We start from the raw sequence: 16,665 nt of genomic DNA, 5'->3' as shown, positions 1-16,665 counted from the left end.
TTAAAAAAAAAAAGCAAATAAAAAAAAAAGAAAACTACACACACAATCCTCAAACAGAAATTGGTATATTCCAATGGTCCTGAATTTTAATGTTTCTATTATATTAATTCAAGAAATAAAATGTGATTCAGCTTTTGAAAATGAGATTGAACTTCTTCATCGTAATTATGCTTACTTCATAGTTCAAATGATTTAACTGAAGCCAATGTAAACCTAGTAAAAACCAATGGATACAACTCAACTGCTCTCTTGCTAAGGAAACTTCTTTAAAAGTGAACTATTCTTTAAAAGCTCGGACTCAAGCTGCACAGTTGTAACTTGAGGAACTAACAATTGATATCACAACAATATTTCTATGTGTCTTTAAAGCTGGGGAGCATATACAGAATCACTGTGAATCACACATACATAGCAATAACTTCCTGGTAAAACTACACGAATAGTTTCCTCTATTAATGATTTAAAAAATAATTGAGCATATACGGTTCAGCATTTGAAAGACTTCTATGCCTACTATTACAAAGATGCTCACACAAGGAAATATATTTGGATACTTGCAAAGAAACAAGCCTTGAAATGTGGTTTTGTGATAAGCCATTTAGAAGACCTGAGTTATCAAACAACTAAAAATAACCATCAAAAGATAAATAGGAATTTCTTAAAACCATTGTCTCTAAAGGTACAAAAATTAAATCTTAAGGTATCTTTTACTCCCAGTTATCTTGGTATATGCAGCAAAGAGATTTGTTTTGTGGAATATTTTAAATAGGATCCAACACTTACATTCAAATGCTTTCTAATGTATTTGGCAGATTTGGCTTTTTTGTTTGTTTGTTTGCTTTGGGGGAGGTAATTAGGTTTGTTTGTTTGTTTGTTTATTCTAATGGCGATACTGGGGATTGAACCCAGGACTTCGAGCATGCTAATCATGCACTCTACCACTGAACCATACCCTCCCCCCTCAGATTTTTTTTAATTCTTATTTTTCATTGAAGTGTAGTCAGTTTACAATATTAGGTTCATGTGTACAGCAAAGTGATTCAGTTATATGTGTACATACACACATATATTTTTTCAGATTATTTTTCATTACAGCTCATTACGAGAATTGAATATAGTTCCCTGCGCTATACAGTAGGTCCTTGTTATCTATTTTATATATAGTAATGTGTTCAGATTTGTTTTATATTCTCCTGTTCAACATTCCATTGGAAGCTCTCATAATCAAACACAGTGACCCAAACCATGAGAAAAGTACAAACATACTCATTTGTTAAAAAGAAGCAGTTCACCCTTGAAAAATAAAAAGGAACTGCAAAATATAGTATGTATAAAGTTCAAATACTAGTATTTACATTTCTCTGAAGCAATCTATGCTTCAGTAATTAAGAGAAAGAAGAGATGAAGATTTTATTGAGATGGGAAGCCTAGTAATATGGCTCATGCTGTGGACTAATTGTTCACTCAGTCTTCTGCTCCATTGGCATGAGAGTCTGAAAAGGGCTTCACACTCCTTTAAAAAAATCACATCCACTAGAATAAGATCATATAAATTAACATTGATTATTATTCCTCATATTTGTTCATTTATAAAGCTCAATTGGCTTCATAAGCTATTCTGAACAGTAATATTTTCACCTTTTATTAGGGTGAGTTTGTGGAAATAATTTAATATAACCAGATCTCTTCATGACCTTTCAGTTTGAAACATTTTTTACATGAGAAATGTACACAAAACAATTCTGTTTTACAAAAACCCACCTCAATACCAAAAAAGATTAGTAAAAGATTTTGAACCCCATTTACTTTTTAAAGGATGCTTTTCCTTGTCTCAAATTCTAAGCACTATTCATCACCTTTTGAGTCAGTTTCACTAACTTCACCACATCCACCCAGTTCCATCCTCAAGGAAGTTCTCCTGAGTGATCTATTTTATCTGCCTGCTTACGTTTCTGGGCTTTTGAAAGTTGTTCCTTTTTGTCTTTTTTCTTACTTGATGGGGCTATTTTAGGAGTTTCATCTGAGATGATATTGCTTACGGATTTCGTAGAATTAACGGGATGATGATTCTCCATGAACTGCTCTTTCTTGTCCTTGGCATATTCAAACAACGTGTAGGGTACGACTGTCTTGAGATTAACTTTCACTGCTTCCTGTAACTTGGCTAATATGCTCTACTTTACAGATGATGATGTGGTGTTATTTTTAAAGGCATTCATAGATATGATTGGAGGTTTTGGGGTATATGTTTCTGTCCAGGAAATCTCTATGAAGAAGGCTTTGGGATCACCATTTTCACTTGTCCTAAATTGAAATGAAACTGGACTTAACTCCTGGGAACTCTTCATCTCCTTCATAAATAGAAAGTGATGCTTTCCATACTACTTCCTGGTCCTTGTTGGCACTCAGTGCACACTGCTTGCTGGGCACCTCCTGGGCAGATGGCATTCAAGACAATGCAGAGAAAAGGATGACAGTGGCCATGAGACCTGCGTGGCTGCCTTCCTTGCCCTTGGCTGGGAAGGCACACCCTTCACATGGCAGACACACAAGACCCTCTGGCAGTGCCAAGCCACCAGTTGTGGGCTGGTCTATGTTTCACTCTTGACAGGAGATTGATCAGTTTTTCTTGCACACCTCTAGTGACAAGGAGCTCATTGCTTCAAGGCAGCTGAGGCTCTGATTGTTAAGATGTTCTTACCATTTGACAAATACTGCCTCCCAATGACTTCTACCCTTTGGTCCTTATGCCCAACGATGACATCAAATACGTGCCTAATCTTTGTTCCCTTCTTCAGTCCTTCAAAAACTTAAGGTCTGTCTTCTACTTCCCCTTCTCAAGTAAGGGGACAGGAACCCTGTTAGGGACCACAGCTGGCTGAGGAGCCATAGGAAAGTGGGCTGAGCTGCCTCATTTTCACCATCTGTGCCTTGCAGTCTTGCTGTGAGGCTTAGATGATCCAGTGTGTATAACATGCTGAGAGCATGATGCACATGCATGATAAATGGCAGTTTATAATATTATTAGATGAGAAAAGGAAGGATGAAACAGAATTCCTGTCCTGGGGAGACCATTGTCTGAGAAGAACCTTTGGGGAACTATCTAATCCACAGAAGTTGGGGACAGGGTCCTGACCTTGTGATAGGAAGGGTGAGAGAGTGGGGTGGGCTGAATGAAGGGGTCAGGGGAAGACTCATCTAGAGACACACCTTCAAGTCTTTGCTTAAGTGCCACCTTCTTGGTGAAGTCTTCCCTCACCATCCTATTTACAAATCCCTTCCTAACCCCTTCCTCCGCCTGTCCTCCCTAAACCCCTTCCCTGCCTTGCTTTTGAATAACATCAAACATCATCTGATCTGATAAAATATGAATATTGTTCTTCCTGCATCACAGCTGAAGCTCACAGCTCCTGTCTGTCAGCCCGATCTCAGAGCTCTCCTCTGCTTTGGATTCCTGTAACCACCCCCTCCCCTCTTTTTTTCAGGCCTGTGGAGGTAATGGTGCCCAAATGTTCCAAGATCCAGGGTACCTCATAACCTCTTGTGGTTTCCCTACTCCCTGCCCACCTCTTTGAATAGAGCCTCCTTACATTACTGACGTGAGATGGCCATCTGCTTCCTGCCGGACCTGGCTGATACAGAAGCCCATTCTCTTCCAGCCCCTGTACTTCCCTTGAACACAGCACTTACTCTGTGTTATAATTGTCTACTTTATTTGTTGACTCCACACCTAGAACATAAGCTCCTTAAGGGCACTAAGCCAACACTAAACCTGCACAGAGTAGACCTTGCTGAGGATTTGTTGAATAAATGAATGAATGAATGAATGAATGTCATGAAAGAAAGATCACTAAGAATTATGCTATCAGGGAAAGCTTCCAAAAAGAGATAGAACCAGAGAAAGCCTGGAAGGATAACATGATACTTTTTCAACCTCTAGGCCAGACCTCTTCTCTGAGCACTAGACTCCTATTTTTAGCTACCTACTTGACATCTCTGTTTGGATAACAGGTTGGGGCTGGAACTCTTGACTTCCTTCCCTGGCTCCCCTCAGTCTTCTATCTCTTGGTAAATGGAACCATCATCCATCCACTTCCCTGTTTGCTTTCTTCATGGAACTCAACCCAGTCTTTATCTGTGTTCTCATTTGTAGGTCTGCCTTTCCCATTACACTGTAAGCACTCCAAAAACACAGACCAAAATACCCAGGATGTAACTCAATGTCTGTCTAGTAGGTGGGGGAGAAGAGTTGGGACGTAGGATAAGCATGGATAATGTCTGCCAACAGTCTTAGAAGCCTGGGTTACCAAGGAAAATACAGCATGAATCACAAAGGAAGTTTAATGATCATATCAAGTTATTTTATTCCATTACTCATCAGGAGCCCATGTGTTTCCGTGATCTTGTCTCCTCTTGGCCTATCAGTTTAACCTACAGAACGTTTGTCTTCCCGTTCTGAGCTTAATCATTCTCTTGCCTCCGTAGGCAGCACAGAGCTATGAAAAGAGCACTAGAAGTGGTGGAGCAAGGTGTGGTGTCAGGAGACTGAAAATCTCAGTGGCCTCTTCTCTCCACCTCACCTGCACACATGCTGTGTCCTGGGAAGGTGGAACGGTGGTCGAGAACACAGCTTCTGGTGTCCAACAGAGCTGGGTTTGAATCCTAGCCCTACCACTTATCAGCCATGAGAGTTCAACCTCTCTGAGTCTTTGTTTCCTTATCTGTAGAATGGGGATTAAAAATAATTACATCTTATGGTTGTGTGGGCTACAGTAAAATATTTAAAGTGCTTCACCTGGTACCTGACACACAACAAGTGTTCCATAAAGAATAACTATTAATGAGGGCATGTGTGCTCATGATTGTATAAATATGGACTTTTGAATCTTATGGTTTAAACAATAAGGGCTATAGGAATACAGAAGAATGTGGAATCAGGGAGGAGTGGGGTTTGCAGAGGAAGTGGGTGCATCAATTAGGAATCTTAGTTGCAAAAGACAAAAAACCTAGCTCAAACTGACTTAGGTAGAAAAGGGAATTTATCAGCTCATGTAATTATAAAATCCAGAGGTATCTAGCTTCAGGTATGGCTGGGTCCAGAATCTTCAGGAAGCTGTCTCTTTGGATCTTTGGATTCTGCTTTTCTCACTGTTGCTCCATGCTCAGGCAGGGCCCCACTTTGTGGTAACAAGATGGCTGCCTGCAGTTCCACTGTATTTTGTCAATAAAACCCGTAGAAAGAGCTTCTCTTCCCCACAATCCTCCTGACAGGAGTCCTGGGTCAAACTCTTATTGTCCTTAAATAGGCCCAGTGTCAATCCCTGTACCAATCACAGAAGCTGGTAAGGGCATCCTCACTATTCAAACCACTACACTTGTGTGGGAGAAATTATATTCCAGTTATAAAATAAGTAAGTCATTGGAATATAATGTACAGCATGGTGACCATAGTTAATAATACTATATTACTTATTTGAAACTTGCTAAAAGAATAAATCTTAAAAATTCTCATTATAAGAAAAAAAATTTTTGTAACCATGTAAGGTGACAGATGTTAACTAGACTTATTGTGGCCATCATTCCTCAATGTAAATAAATATCAAATCATTATGTTATATCCCTGAATCTAATCTAATGTTACATGTCAATTATACCTCAATCAAAACAAACATATAAAGACACCCACATAAAGTTGGTGGCAAGTGGAGTTTGAGTCCCTGAGGAAAATTTGGTTGCTACTATCAGAAGCTGTACTGACTGAAACAACACACGTCCTCTACAGTGGGCCTTAGGAAGCAGATATGATTTGGGTGGACAGACAGGAGGGAGGAAGGCACCCCAGAGACTCACAGCTGAGCAGAAGTGAGAAGAGGGGAGTCAGTGTGTTGTGAGCACATCTTGGGCAGAGGGAGCAGGCACCTCTGTGGAGTCCTAGAGAGTAGACCTGGGACCAGGTGGGCTTGGGGATGGGGGAATCACAGGATCCAGATCTCCGCTCACTGGGAGCATGGGACAGGCTGCCTCTGGAGAGAATGGGCTCCTTATCACTGGAGGTGAGCAAGCAGAGCTTCCTCATCAGAGTGGCTCTCAGAAAAGCCTTCTACATGGGCCCTGAGATTCCTTGCATCCCCCAAATCTGAAATCCTATAGTCCAGAAATCAGCTCCCTTCATCCTGATCCCCACCCTTCTCTCTCCTCCAAACTCCTCTCTAAGGGAAGTGCTACATCATTCTCCCTAATGTGTTTATGGGGTGTCTGAAGACATTTTGGATTCTGATCCTGGCTCCTCCAGCAAATGTGGGAACTTGGGGTACCACTTGTTCTCTCTGGGACTTTCTCCCTCAGCACAGGAAGGGGTGAGGCTATCTGATCTCTGGAGCCCCTGTCAGCCCTAACCTTCTTGAATATTCTGTCAAAGACTGAGCCTGGCCTCCTGAGGAGGGACAGGACACACCACAGTTCTCAGGCCAACCAGGTGTGTTGGCTCTTCAGGGTCTCAAGGGCACCTTCACACTAGCTGTCTCGCTTGGTCCTTTCACTTTCCTGTGAGGAGGGCAGAGTGGGCGCCATAGGGATGCTGTTTAATGCACAGCCTTTGGAGTCCAGACTTGAGTTGAAACGAACTATGTGAACTTGATTTGACTAGTTTCCTTTTCTCAAAACACAGTCAGCAACACCACCTTGTGGGTTTGTTATTTGCTATAGTGATTAAGTAATGTGTGTAAAGTGCTTAAAACAGCCCTGGGCCCACGTGGGTTGGGCTGGAGAGGGTAAATGCGGTAAAATTGAGCTGAGCTGAATAACAACTCCTCGCAGGTGCCCAGCATCTCTTGGGGCATGGCACACCCCCAGTCCAGCCTCTGACTGCAGATTAGGGCCATGCTTCAGGCAGGAAACAGATGCACCCTGAATCTAGGTAATTTGAAGAGAGCATGAACGAGGGTTTAGGAAACCAACAAGGAATGGCATGGTATGTCTGGTTAACAGCGGTAGGGAGGGAGAGCACCACTAGGCTGGGAGGGCGAGGGGAGAATGTGATTATTGGAATCCAGAGAGAGCACCCAGGTTGGAGCTGTGATCTCATGTAGAGACTGCGACCAACCCATGCTGACCGAGCTGGGAGAGAGCACGGGAAATCAGTCCCCTTCTTTCCCTCCACACCCTCCCCTCCCACCCTATGTCTTCTACCACTGCCTCTTTTTGCCTCAACCCAAATGGATGCTTGAGAGCAGGGAGGTCCATGGTGAGTGGAGAGGGGTGGTGAGCATACGGAGGGGCAAGTGGGAGGATTAAGTGGAGCCAGTGGCAACTGTCAGATGGGTGGGGTCCTCCCCCTTCCTCTGCAGCCTGCTCTGGGCTAGGGGTGGTGGGGAGGAGTAGGAGAACTAAGGAACGTGGGAGGTCTCTGTGAGCCCAGGCTGTTCAATCTAGAAAGCGGGAGGAGGACAATCTGCAGTTCCTCAAATACCCATCTGCTCTTTCTCACCTCCAGACCTTTGCCTGTACCATTTTACCTGTCTGGAACACCCTTCCTCCTGGGGCCAGCTAAGTCACCCTTAGAGGCAACCTCCTTCTGGCTCTATCTTGCCTGAAGTCTATCTACAGCGAGAGGTTTTAGTTACAAGATTGAAGATAACTGTCTTTTCATTTGAGCTACTTTGAGCTAGAGTTTCTCTTACTTTAACCCAGAATTCCAATTTAATGTCCCTTGAATCTTTTCTGCCCTTCTTCCCTTTTAAAGTTTGTTACTCCTGTGTTCCCACAGTTTCTCTGCAAACTTCTCTCACAATACTTGTAGTAAGTTACTGTGAACATTTTTTTTTTTTACTGGTGTGTCTCCTCCACAAAGCTGTGGGCTCCTTGAAGACAAGGACCAAGTCTGATCCATCTTTGTGTCCCCACGGCCCAGCACAGGCTGACACACCTCACAGTGACCAGACTACACCAGGAATGCTATCTTTAATTCCAAGAAACACAGGTTAAGGGCATGTTAGCCAATTGGAGCTTGTTGAGGAGCCTATTGAGATGAGGGCAGTGGGGCTGAGTCTGGAAGCCATGTTCTATGAAGAACAGAAGAAGAATCAGGAAAGTTTAACTTGAAGAAGGTAGAATTCTTGGGACAGAATTCATTTGCCAATTCAACAGGCTGTTTCTGGGCATCTCGAGGTAAGGCCCTGGGCTGGGCCTGAGGGGGCCACAGATGATGCAGCTACAGTCCCTGCCTGGAGAGCTCACAGTCTGGACAGGGTCAGACATGGGAACAAGTAACTACATCATAGTGGCCACTGCCACCCGAGGGTGATGCAGGATGTGGCCGGGTGTGGCCAGGGAAGGCCTCTTGGAAGAGGATATACAGGAGGGCAGAATTATGACACTGTTGGAGCAGGTTTCAGCTTAGGATGAGGAATATCTTTCTAACAATCAGAATTATGAAGAATGCTCCGTATCTGGAGGTGTGTGAGCAGGGCTGAGATGACCACTTCACAGTCTGGATCGTGATGTCTGTCGACAAAAGGACCAACGTGGAGGCTACAGGGAATTCCTCATAATAGCACAGTCATTAAACCATTGCTTCCTTTTACATACTAGATTCTGGGATACAAACACAAACAGATAAACAGAACAAAGAAACAGTCTCTGGCTTTGAAAATCTCATAATTCAGGTAAATTGAAAAAAGTGTAACATTATGGCCTTATACCAGTGTCTCTTGAATTTGAATAATGAGTGGACCCCTTTGAAGAAAAAAAAATCATTGAGGTACTCAGTGCTGATAATCTAAACATGTTCAGATTTAAACTCAATATGAACTCTAATGCAACTGTAAAGGCAAATCTTCTATATTGTGTTTATTCAATACAAATTTTACTGAACATGAACAAAACTAAAAAACTAATAAAATGGTAATAACGATACTAATGCTATCGGTTGTGTTGAGTTCTTTTGGACTCAGCTGACAGTTCTATAGACGTATTCCAGCTGGTCAGTGAAGAAGGAATGATAGAATCGGAGTATCACATCTTGCAAACTCCTAATGAAATAACGGATCTAGCACATGATCATCACAAAAAAACAGGGATAAAATCAGATATTACCCCTGCCTCTTGTTATAAGAACACACCACTACCTACAAAGCAGACTTGCTAAAAAAAAAATCACACCTGAATCAGACCAGATGTCAGGATCTGCTTTTCAATTTTCAGGAAATACAAGAGAAAACAATTAAAAAAAAATAGATAGAGGGGGGAATCTGTTGGTGAAAAGAGACTTAAGAAACATTATTGAGACATGTGAACCAAATTCAATGTGTAGACCTTGTTTGAACCCAGCTTTGAACAAACCAACTAAAGGAAGGAAGGGAGGGAGAAAGGGAAGGAGAGGGGGAAGGAGTGGGAGAAGAAGGGAGGAAGAAAGGTGAGAAATCTGAATACTAACAATATTTGTTGATATGGAAGCAGTATTTTTTATGTGTGATAATATGTTGTGGTTATGTTTTTTAATTAATTATTACTTATTATTATTGGGAATGCATACCGAAATATTTACATATGAAATAATGTGGTATCTGTGATTTGCTTCATAACAATCCAGGGAGGAGGCAGGAAGTAGGTCCTGCTTTAGATAAACTAAGATTGGCCATGAGTTGATGATTGTCTTAGCTGCACATGGGTACGAGGGGTTCACTGTTGTATGCTTAAAAGATGTTAAAAGACTGTATGCTTTAAAAATGAAAAAAAGACTAAGATGCTGAAACATTTAAAAATCAGGCATCACCTTCATATGTTGCTGATGGAAATGTAAATTGGTATAAGTTTTACAGAAGGCAATATGACAATATCTATTAAATTGAAAATGCACATATCCTTTGACTCAGAAAATCACTTCTAGAGATGCAAACACCACAGTATGATAATATGTACAGTAAATTAACAATTTAGTGAAAAAAATCAGATTTTGAATTGCAAATATATGATTTCTGTGTGGGTTTTCAGAGTCTTTTTTCATGAAGTGAGGTGCACCTGGTCACCTTGCTGCCAGAGCAGGTTCTGTTTGGTTTCCTGCCAGCCTTGCTAAGGAACAAGATGCTGGACCAGTCACTGCTGTTGGTCACGTCCTCACACTCAGCACTCATTCAGCAGACCCTGGACAGTTTGTTTATTTATGAGGAAAAGACTCTGCATAAACAAGAAGAGCCTTTATGGGGGCGGGAAAGCCAGGGTGTTAACTATCCTCCTTCGTCCGCTCAGCTTCCTTCCTTGAGGAAGGGCCCCAGTGGGAAACCGGAGGGGGGCTCTGTCCAGGCAGGAAGGAGAGTCAGAAACCCGCAGCAGTGACCTGACCTTTTCCACAGGCCCAGCCTCAGCCCAACTCTGGCCTTCTGTCCTGCATCCTCCTCAGCGCTGCTGACCCACCTGTTCTCGGAGGCATGTCTCCTTCAGGAAGCCTAGCCTGCTCGCACTTCAGAGGCAGCTATGGAAGAGTGAAAAGAGCCCAGATTAGGAGCCAGGGACTGACTCTGCCCCAAACTAAGTACATGACTTCATATATGTCGCTTAGCCTCCCAAGACATTTTTTCATCCATAAAATAAGCCTACCTATCTTGCTGTGCTGCCAGAAGTGAATGAGATTGTCATGTTGCTTCATCCTGGGTTCCACACTACATCTCTGCCTACTGCTTCTCAGTCTCCTTGGCCTGCCCTCCTCGGCCTGTGCCTCAGTCCTCTGCCTCCTCTTCTCTCTTTGGGCTCCCAGAACTAAACTGTCACTCATCCCATCTATGCTCCAGATCCACGCACCCAACTGGCCCTCTCTGCTTGCATCTCCCACAAGTGTCTCAAACTTGATTTATCTAAAACCAAACTCATTATTATCCTCTCCAAACTTGGTCATCATCCAGTGTTCTTTATCCCAGCAATACCTGTAACATACACCCAGTTGCTCAAGCCAGAAATCTGGGGATTTCCCTTGACTCTACTCTGTCCATTCATGGATTACAGTAGCAGTAGCCATCGTCTACCACATGGCCTGGGAAACAGAGAAGGCTGGACTGGAGTAAGATAAAATGAAGCAAACACACCTAGAAGCATGGCAGAGAACAGGATAGAAAAGACCATCTGGGTTCCTAAAGGGCTACATGCTGTGGTTCTGCTCTGGAGCCCAGCTGCAGCCCCACCCTTGGATTTTATGAGACCCCTCAGTACCTTTTCCAATAACGCCCCCTCCCCTACTGTTTTTTGTTTTTCTTTTTCTGCTTAAGTTAGTTTGAATTGGGTTTCTATACTTGCAAATACAAGAGTCCTAATTAATATATACATATTTGATCAGTCAGAATAGGCTAGTTATGCTGTAGTAATGAACAACCCCCACATTGTGGTATCTTAACTCCACCACAAGTCCATCAGCAGCAGGGAGCTCTGCTCATCACAGTCCCTCAGGAAGCAACTGCCATCTTGAATATTGTTGGCTGCTGTTCCTCAGAGCTGACTTCTCATTCAAAGTTTCCACCCTAACTGCCTGTGGTAACCAGTCTCCAAGATGGCTCTAATGATCCTCACCTCCTGTCACTCTTATATAGTCTCTTTCATACTAACTAGGGCTAACATATTAAGAGACTGCAGAAATGACCATATGACTTACAATGCTGGGTCATAAAAGACATTGTGGCTTCTACTTTGTCTCTTTCTGGCATCACTTGTTCTGGGGGAAGCCAGTTTCCCGGTCATGAGAACGTTCAAGCAGCCCTACAGAGTGGCCCACAGGGTGAGGAGCTAAGTCCTCCTGATAACAACCAGTACCGACCAAGCATGTAAGTGAATCATCTTGGAAGCTGACCTTCCAAGCCTTAGTTAAACCTTCAGATAAGAGCTACCCCAGCTGACATGCTTTTAAAAATTGAATTAAAGATTCTTTAAATTCTATAGTGCTTTACAATTTTCAAAAGTTTCATATACATGATTTCGTATAATCCAATGATAATCCTTTTTTCTCCCTCCTACCCCTATATTGCCCTTCTCCCTTCCCTCTCCCCATTGGGAAGCACTAGTTTGTTCTCTATATCTGTGAGTCTGCTTTTGTTTTATTCGCTAGTTTGCTGTCCAAAAGTCTGTTACCAGTTTATATTCTCAACTTCATGTATAAAACAGTCTCTGTTTCTCCATAACCTTGATAGCATCAGGTATATTGTTTTGTAATTTTCCTAGCTTTAATGGCAAAAATTTGTATCATCTTAATTTTACTTTCTAAGAGTAAAGTTGAACATTTTTCATAAGGAATTAACTCTTAAAAACAGAAGAAGAAAATCTTCTAACTTCTTTATGACTCATGAAACCCCCTCTGATCTTCCAAGAAGTGGTGAAACCCAGAATGGGGACCAAAACATGGCACGATATGGGTTTCCCACGTAGAGTTGCCTCAGTTAAATAATTAAGCTAGTGACTTCATAAAGCATGGGTTCCTTTATAAGTCATCATATGTTCTCACTTCAATTAAAGTCCCGTGTTGCTCCTCTTTAATCTGAACTTTTTCTTCCCTTCTCCTCTCAGCCAGAAGTCATTGGCTCTGCATCGCTGCCTTTGAGAGCTGTCACTCAGTCTGAGCTGCTTTCTTTCAGTGATCAGCTTCCAGTGCAACAGGAAAATGGCCAGACTCCACTTGGCCCCCTTAGGGTATGTACATATACATTCAAGTAGTCAAGTATTTATGGAGCATGTGTTACTGGCTGGCCCTGAAAATACAGCAGTGAATAAGAAAATCAGGGTCTTAACAGCTTATGTTAAAATAGGGCAACAAAAGTGCTGGGAAGGAACTAAATGGTATGATATGATAGTGAGTACCTGAGAGGAAGTAGGGGATGGGAAGGTCTTGCTAAGGAGGTGAGATTTGAAGAATGAGAGGAAGAGGCCACCAAGTAAAAAGCACAGGGAAGTTCATTGCAGAGAAGAGAATAGCACATGCAAAGGCCCTAAAGTGAGAATGGGCTTGGCTTTGTCAAGGGACAGAATGTTGCCCAGGACAGTGAGCTAAAAGGGAGAGTGGTAGAAGCTAAGACTGACAGGCAGGCAGGAGCCAAATCGTTCAGAGCATTGTAGGTCAGAGTAAAGGGTTTATCTTTTATCCTCAGAGCCAAGAAAGGACATTGAACATGGGAGTGTTTTAAAAGATTTTAGATTACTGTGTGGATAATAGATTTTAGGGTACAAGAGGGAAATTAGGGAGTCCGTTGCATACATCCAGAAAAGAGATGATTGATAATTTAGACTAGAGTAGTGGCAGTGAACAGGGAGAGAAGTGACTGAGTTTGTGCTTGGTGGAATGAATTCTGATGTGTAATGCATTGGAGAGAGGATTCTTTCCTTTTATTCAGAAGTATCAACTTCTTAGATAGAATTTTTTTTTTAGAGCTTGCCCTAATCATTTTTAAAAATTGAAGTATAGTTGGTGTACAATATTATATATTCCAAGTATACAATATAGTGATTCACAATTTTTAAAGATTATACTACATTTATAGTTATTATAAAATATTGGCTATATTCTCAGTGCTGTATAATATATCCTTGTTGCTTACTTTATACATAATAGTTTGTACTTCTTAAACTGCTACCTCTATATTGCCTCCCCTCTTCCCTCTCCCCACTGGTAACTAATGATTTGTTCTGTGAATCTTTTTTTTGTTGTTGTTGTATTCACTAGTTTGTTGTATTTTTTTAGATTCCACATATAAGTGATATCATACAGTATTTATCTTTCTCTGACGTATTTCACCTAGCATAATGCCCTCCAAGTCCATCCATGTTGCTGCAAATGGCAAAATTTCATTCTTTTTATGGCTGAGTAGTATTCCATTGTATACATATACCACATCTTTATCCATTCATCTGCTGATGGACACTTAGGTTGCCCAGCTGACATCTTGACTGCACCTTGTGAGAGACCTTGACCCAGAATCACCTAGCTAAGCTTATCCCAAACTCCTGACCCACAGTGTATGAGACAATAAATGTTTATTCTTTTAAGTCATTAAATTTGGCGGTGATTTGTTACACAGCAATAGATAATACACAATCTCATAAACTTAAGAGATTTCATATATGAAAACTTACTTCTATCTCTGGCATTTGTACAGTGTGAGAAATTATTCTTCTCTTTCCCCCAGCCTCTGGCTGAGCTCAGGTTACCTAACTAAAAATAAATATCAGATTTGAGGAATCAAACCCAGGAACACAGAATTCCATTTTATTCTTTAAAGAAGCCTTTTCCTTTCCCTTTATTGCAGAAAGCACCACTTCACATCACCTTCACCTGATAATCCAGAGATATGATGCCTACAAAAATCAAAGGAACTGGAGCCCACACTTAACTCAATTATTACCTCCTCAACAGTATTGAGGAGGTAATAAATATTTGAGAAATGACACCCTACAATATCTGAGTTTTTCTAAGCTGAGAAAATGGTGTCATTAGCACTAGTGCTAATGCTTTATATTTATATAGCATGTGTTACTTTTCATAATGTTTTCACATCTATATCTGGCATAGGCGGGGAAGAAATAAATAAACCAGGATATATATGAAACAGTGGCTCAGAGCTCATGATTTGCCCATAGTCTCATGGTGAGTGAATGACAGGGCCAGGTCCAGAATCTAGATTTCAGTGACTCCAAGTCAGGTGTAGTGCTTTCCAAGGCAGGACCTCCAGGCTTTGATAACATAAGCACTCTTCAGTTGAGGCTGTTCTCTGTGATCAATGTGCACTTGTAGGTCTCCTTAAAGGCCTCAAGGAAAGGTGGTACTACTTCATCCACAGTGACATGCCTCTGGAGCTCCTTACTCAGGGAAGTGACGCCTGTCCCAACTAGCCCACAGGGCACAATGTGCTCAAACCACGTGAGGTCGGTAGAGCAGTTCAGCGCCAGGCCGTGGGACGTGATGTGCCTTCCACAACGGACTCCTGCAAGGCAAACCAATGAGTTTTAGAATCGTTATTTTCCCTCACCAGTCTCCATGATCCCTCTGTGATGAGGAAAATGGACTAGATCACTGATTTTCCAAATTTGTTTCTAGAACATCCAGGAGTTGTGCACGGATCAGGGGAGGGGGACAAAATGAGAGGAGGGGTGTATGGCTCCACAGTAGCAGCACTTAGAATGAAAATTACAGAATATGTCCTTTAACAGAGATTCTGTTGCTTTAATTTTTTTTTTAATTTTTTTCACCCTTACTGTCCTGACATTGTGAAGTGACCTGGCAATTCACTTCTCGTATCTCTCCATTCGTAAAAATGAGTGTTGAACGAGATGACCTCTGAGGGCTCTGAATCAGTAGGAGGTTTAAAAACTTTTAAAGGCGACGGGTAGTTCTGATTCAAAGCTCGCGCCAGATACATCGCCTCCCAGCCGGAGAGCTGCCCTCACCTCCATTGGTCGGGCCTCGGAAAGCCCCGCCCTCTCCCCGCGCCGAGTCGCTCACCGATCGCGCAGATCTTGCGCTCACCCAGCCAGACGCCGGTGTAAGGCGGAGGCAGCGCGCGGGCGCCGGGTAAGCCCTGGAGCTCGCACAGGCGTACGGCGCACGCCTCCAGCGCCGCCACGTGGGTGCGCAGGCGCAGGCCAAGAGGTCGCAGGTCGAGGACCGGGTGGCAGAGCAGCTGGCCCGGGCCGTGGAAGGTAGCTAGGCCGCCGCGGCCAGTGGCGCGCACCTCGGCGCCCAAGGCCCGAAGCCGCGCCGTCTCCTCAGACGTCAGGCCGCCGCGCAGCCCGGCCGTATACACGGGCCCCGCAGGTTCGCAGAGCAGGAGCGCGCCCGCCTCGGTCCCTGGCCCGTCCTGTAGCCGCTGCAGCCAGCGCTCCTGCAACGTTAGCAGCTCACCGTACGCCACCAGCCTCAACCTCACCAGCCGTACGGCTGGTTGCGGCATCGCGCCGGCTGCGAAGTCTGCGAGGCCCCACCCCTGCCTGGGCTTGGGGGCGTGCCGAGAGGGGCGGGGACTCAGGGGCTTGTCCGGAGCCGCCGCCCCTAAGTGCCTGTTACAGATTTTTGAGAGACTGTACGAAAACCAGAAGGTGTGTCTCTTTCATTCATTCATTCATTCATTCCCACAACCATTATTTAGGGTCTGCTTGTGCTCTGCAGGCCCTGCCCTAGGCACCTGATTCAGTAGTGCACATTGTTAGGGGAAAAAAAGATCTGTTCTGGGAAACTTAACATTCTTAGAGCAGACAATAAGGAAGTATTAAAGCATTAAATATTTAAGGTTATTTCACACGCTGATAACTGCTATGAAAAGAAAAATAAAATAGGGTGGATTTCCCTGAGGAAAGAGAGATTAACGTGCAGGAGGTTTTCTGGGGTGGGGATGGGGATGGGGAAGACTTTGGAGATCAAGCCTGGGAGGGAGTGATGGAAGCAGGATTAGGTAGAAGGAGAGGTTGAGTTGTGAAACTCTCAGCAGAGGCCTCAGCCAATCCCAAAGAATGCTTTGAGCCTGGGATGACCTTTCAGAGTTGTTCCAAATTAAAGAAGGGGGTCAGAAATTTATATCCTTGTTTTGACCAGTGATAGAGGCTTTATCTGGAGAGGTGCTATAACTTTTGGCAAGGCTGCTTCCTTTGGTGAAGGGCAATTCCCAGACAGAAATTATGAGCCATGAGCAACCTTCCCCCACCCCT

General features: G+C 43.2%; 2 protein-coding genes and 1 pseudogene across 7 annotated transcripts in view; 1 reads left to right on the top strand and 2 right to left on the bottom strand.

Annotated features, from left to right (window-relative positions):
- POLD3 (DNA polymerase delta 3, accessory subunit) overlaps positions 1-16,665 on the top strand; it is a 165,518-nt gene that overhangs the window by 51,053 nt on the left and 97,800 nt on the right. For 2 of the 4 annotated variants that reach the window (XM_072969207.1, XM_072969206.1), the window contains exon 4: positions 12,541-12,663. The gene's annotated coding sequence lies outside the window, so the exon portion shown is untranslated. Of the gene's footprint in view, positions 1-8,400; positions 8,664-11,708; positions 11,805-12,540; positions 12,664-16,665 lie in introns of those variants that run through there. The other 2 variants (XM_072969208.1, XM_072969205.1) reach the window with 2 other exon arrangements.
- Positions 1,839-2,448, bottom strand: LOC102538741 (RWD domain-containing protein 4 pseudogene; annotated as a pseudogene).
- Positions 13,985-15,917, bottom strand: LIPT2 (lipoyl(octanoyl) transferase 2). Of its 3 annotated transcripts, none has more exons than XM_072969210.1 (2): positions 15,467-15,917; positions 13,985-14,948 (listed from the first exon to the last, which is right to left on the bottom strand). In XM_072969210.1, the coding sequence occupies exons 1-2, from the start codon at positions 15,912-15,914 to the stop codon at positions 14,719-14,721; spliced, it is 678 nt and encodes a 225-aa protein (XP_072825311.1). In that variant the 5' UTR covers positions 15,915-15,917; the 3' UTR covers positions 13,985-14,718. The 3 variants fall into 3 exon arrangements, with proteins under 3 accessions (XP_072825311.1, XP_072825312.1, XP_072825313.1); XM_072969211.1 differs by having other exon boundaries at positions 15,491-15,917; XM_072969212.1 differs by having other exon boundaries at positions 14,733-14,948; positions 15,412-15,917.

Source organism: Vicugna pacos, chromosome 10 (assembly GCF_048564905.1).
Source record: "Vicugna pacos chromosome 10, VicPac4, whole genome shotgun sequence".
NCBI classification, from domain to species: Eukaryota; Metazoa; Chordata; class Mammalia; order Artiodactyla; family Camelidae; genus Vicugna; species Vicugna pacos.
The sequence above is the reverse complement of the archived record's forward strand: the minus strand, read 5'-3'. Positions and strand labels throughout refer to the sequence as shown.

Coding starts and splice junctions, on each gene's coding strand:
- LIPT2 (XM_072969210.1), bottom strand. CDS start 15,914: ATGCCGCAACCAGCCGTACGGCTGGTGAGGTTGAGGCTGGTGGCGTAC. Junction 14,949..15,466: donor GCGCAAGATCTGCGCGATCG/GTGAGCGACTCG, acceptor TTTGCCTTGCAG/GAGTCCGTTGTGGAAGGCAC.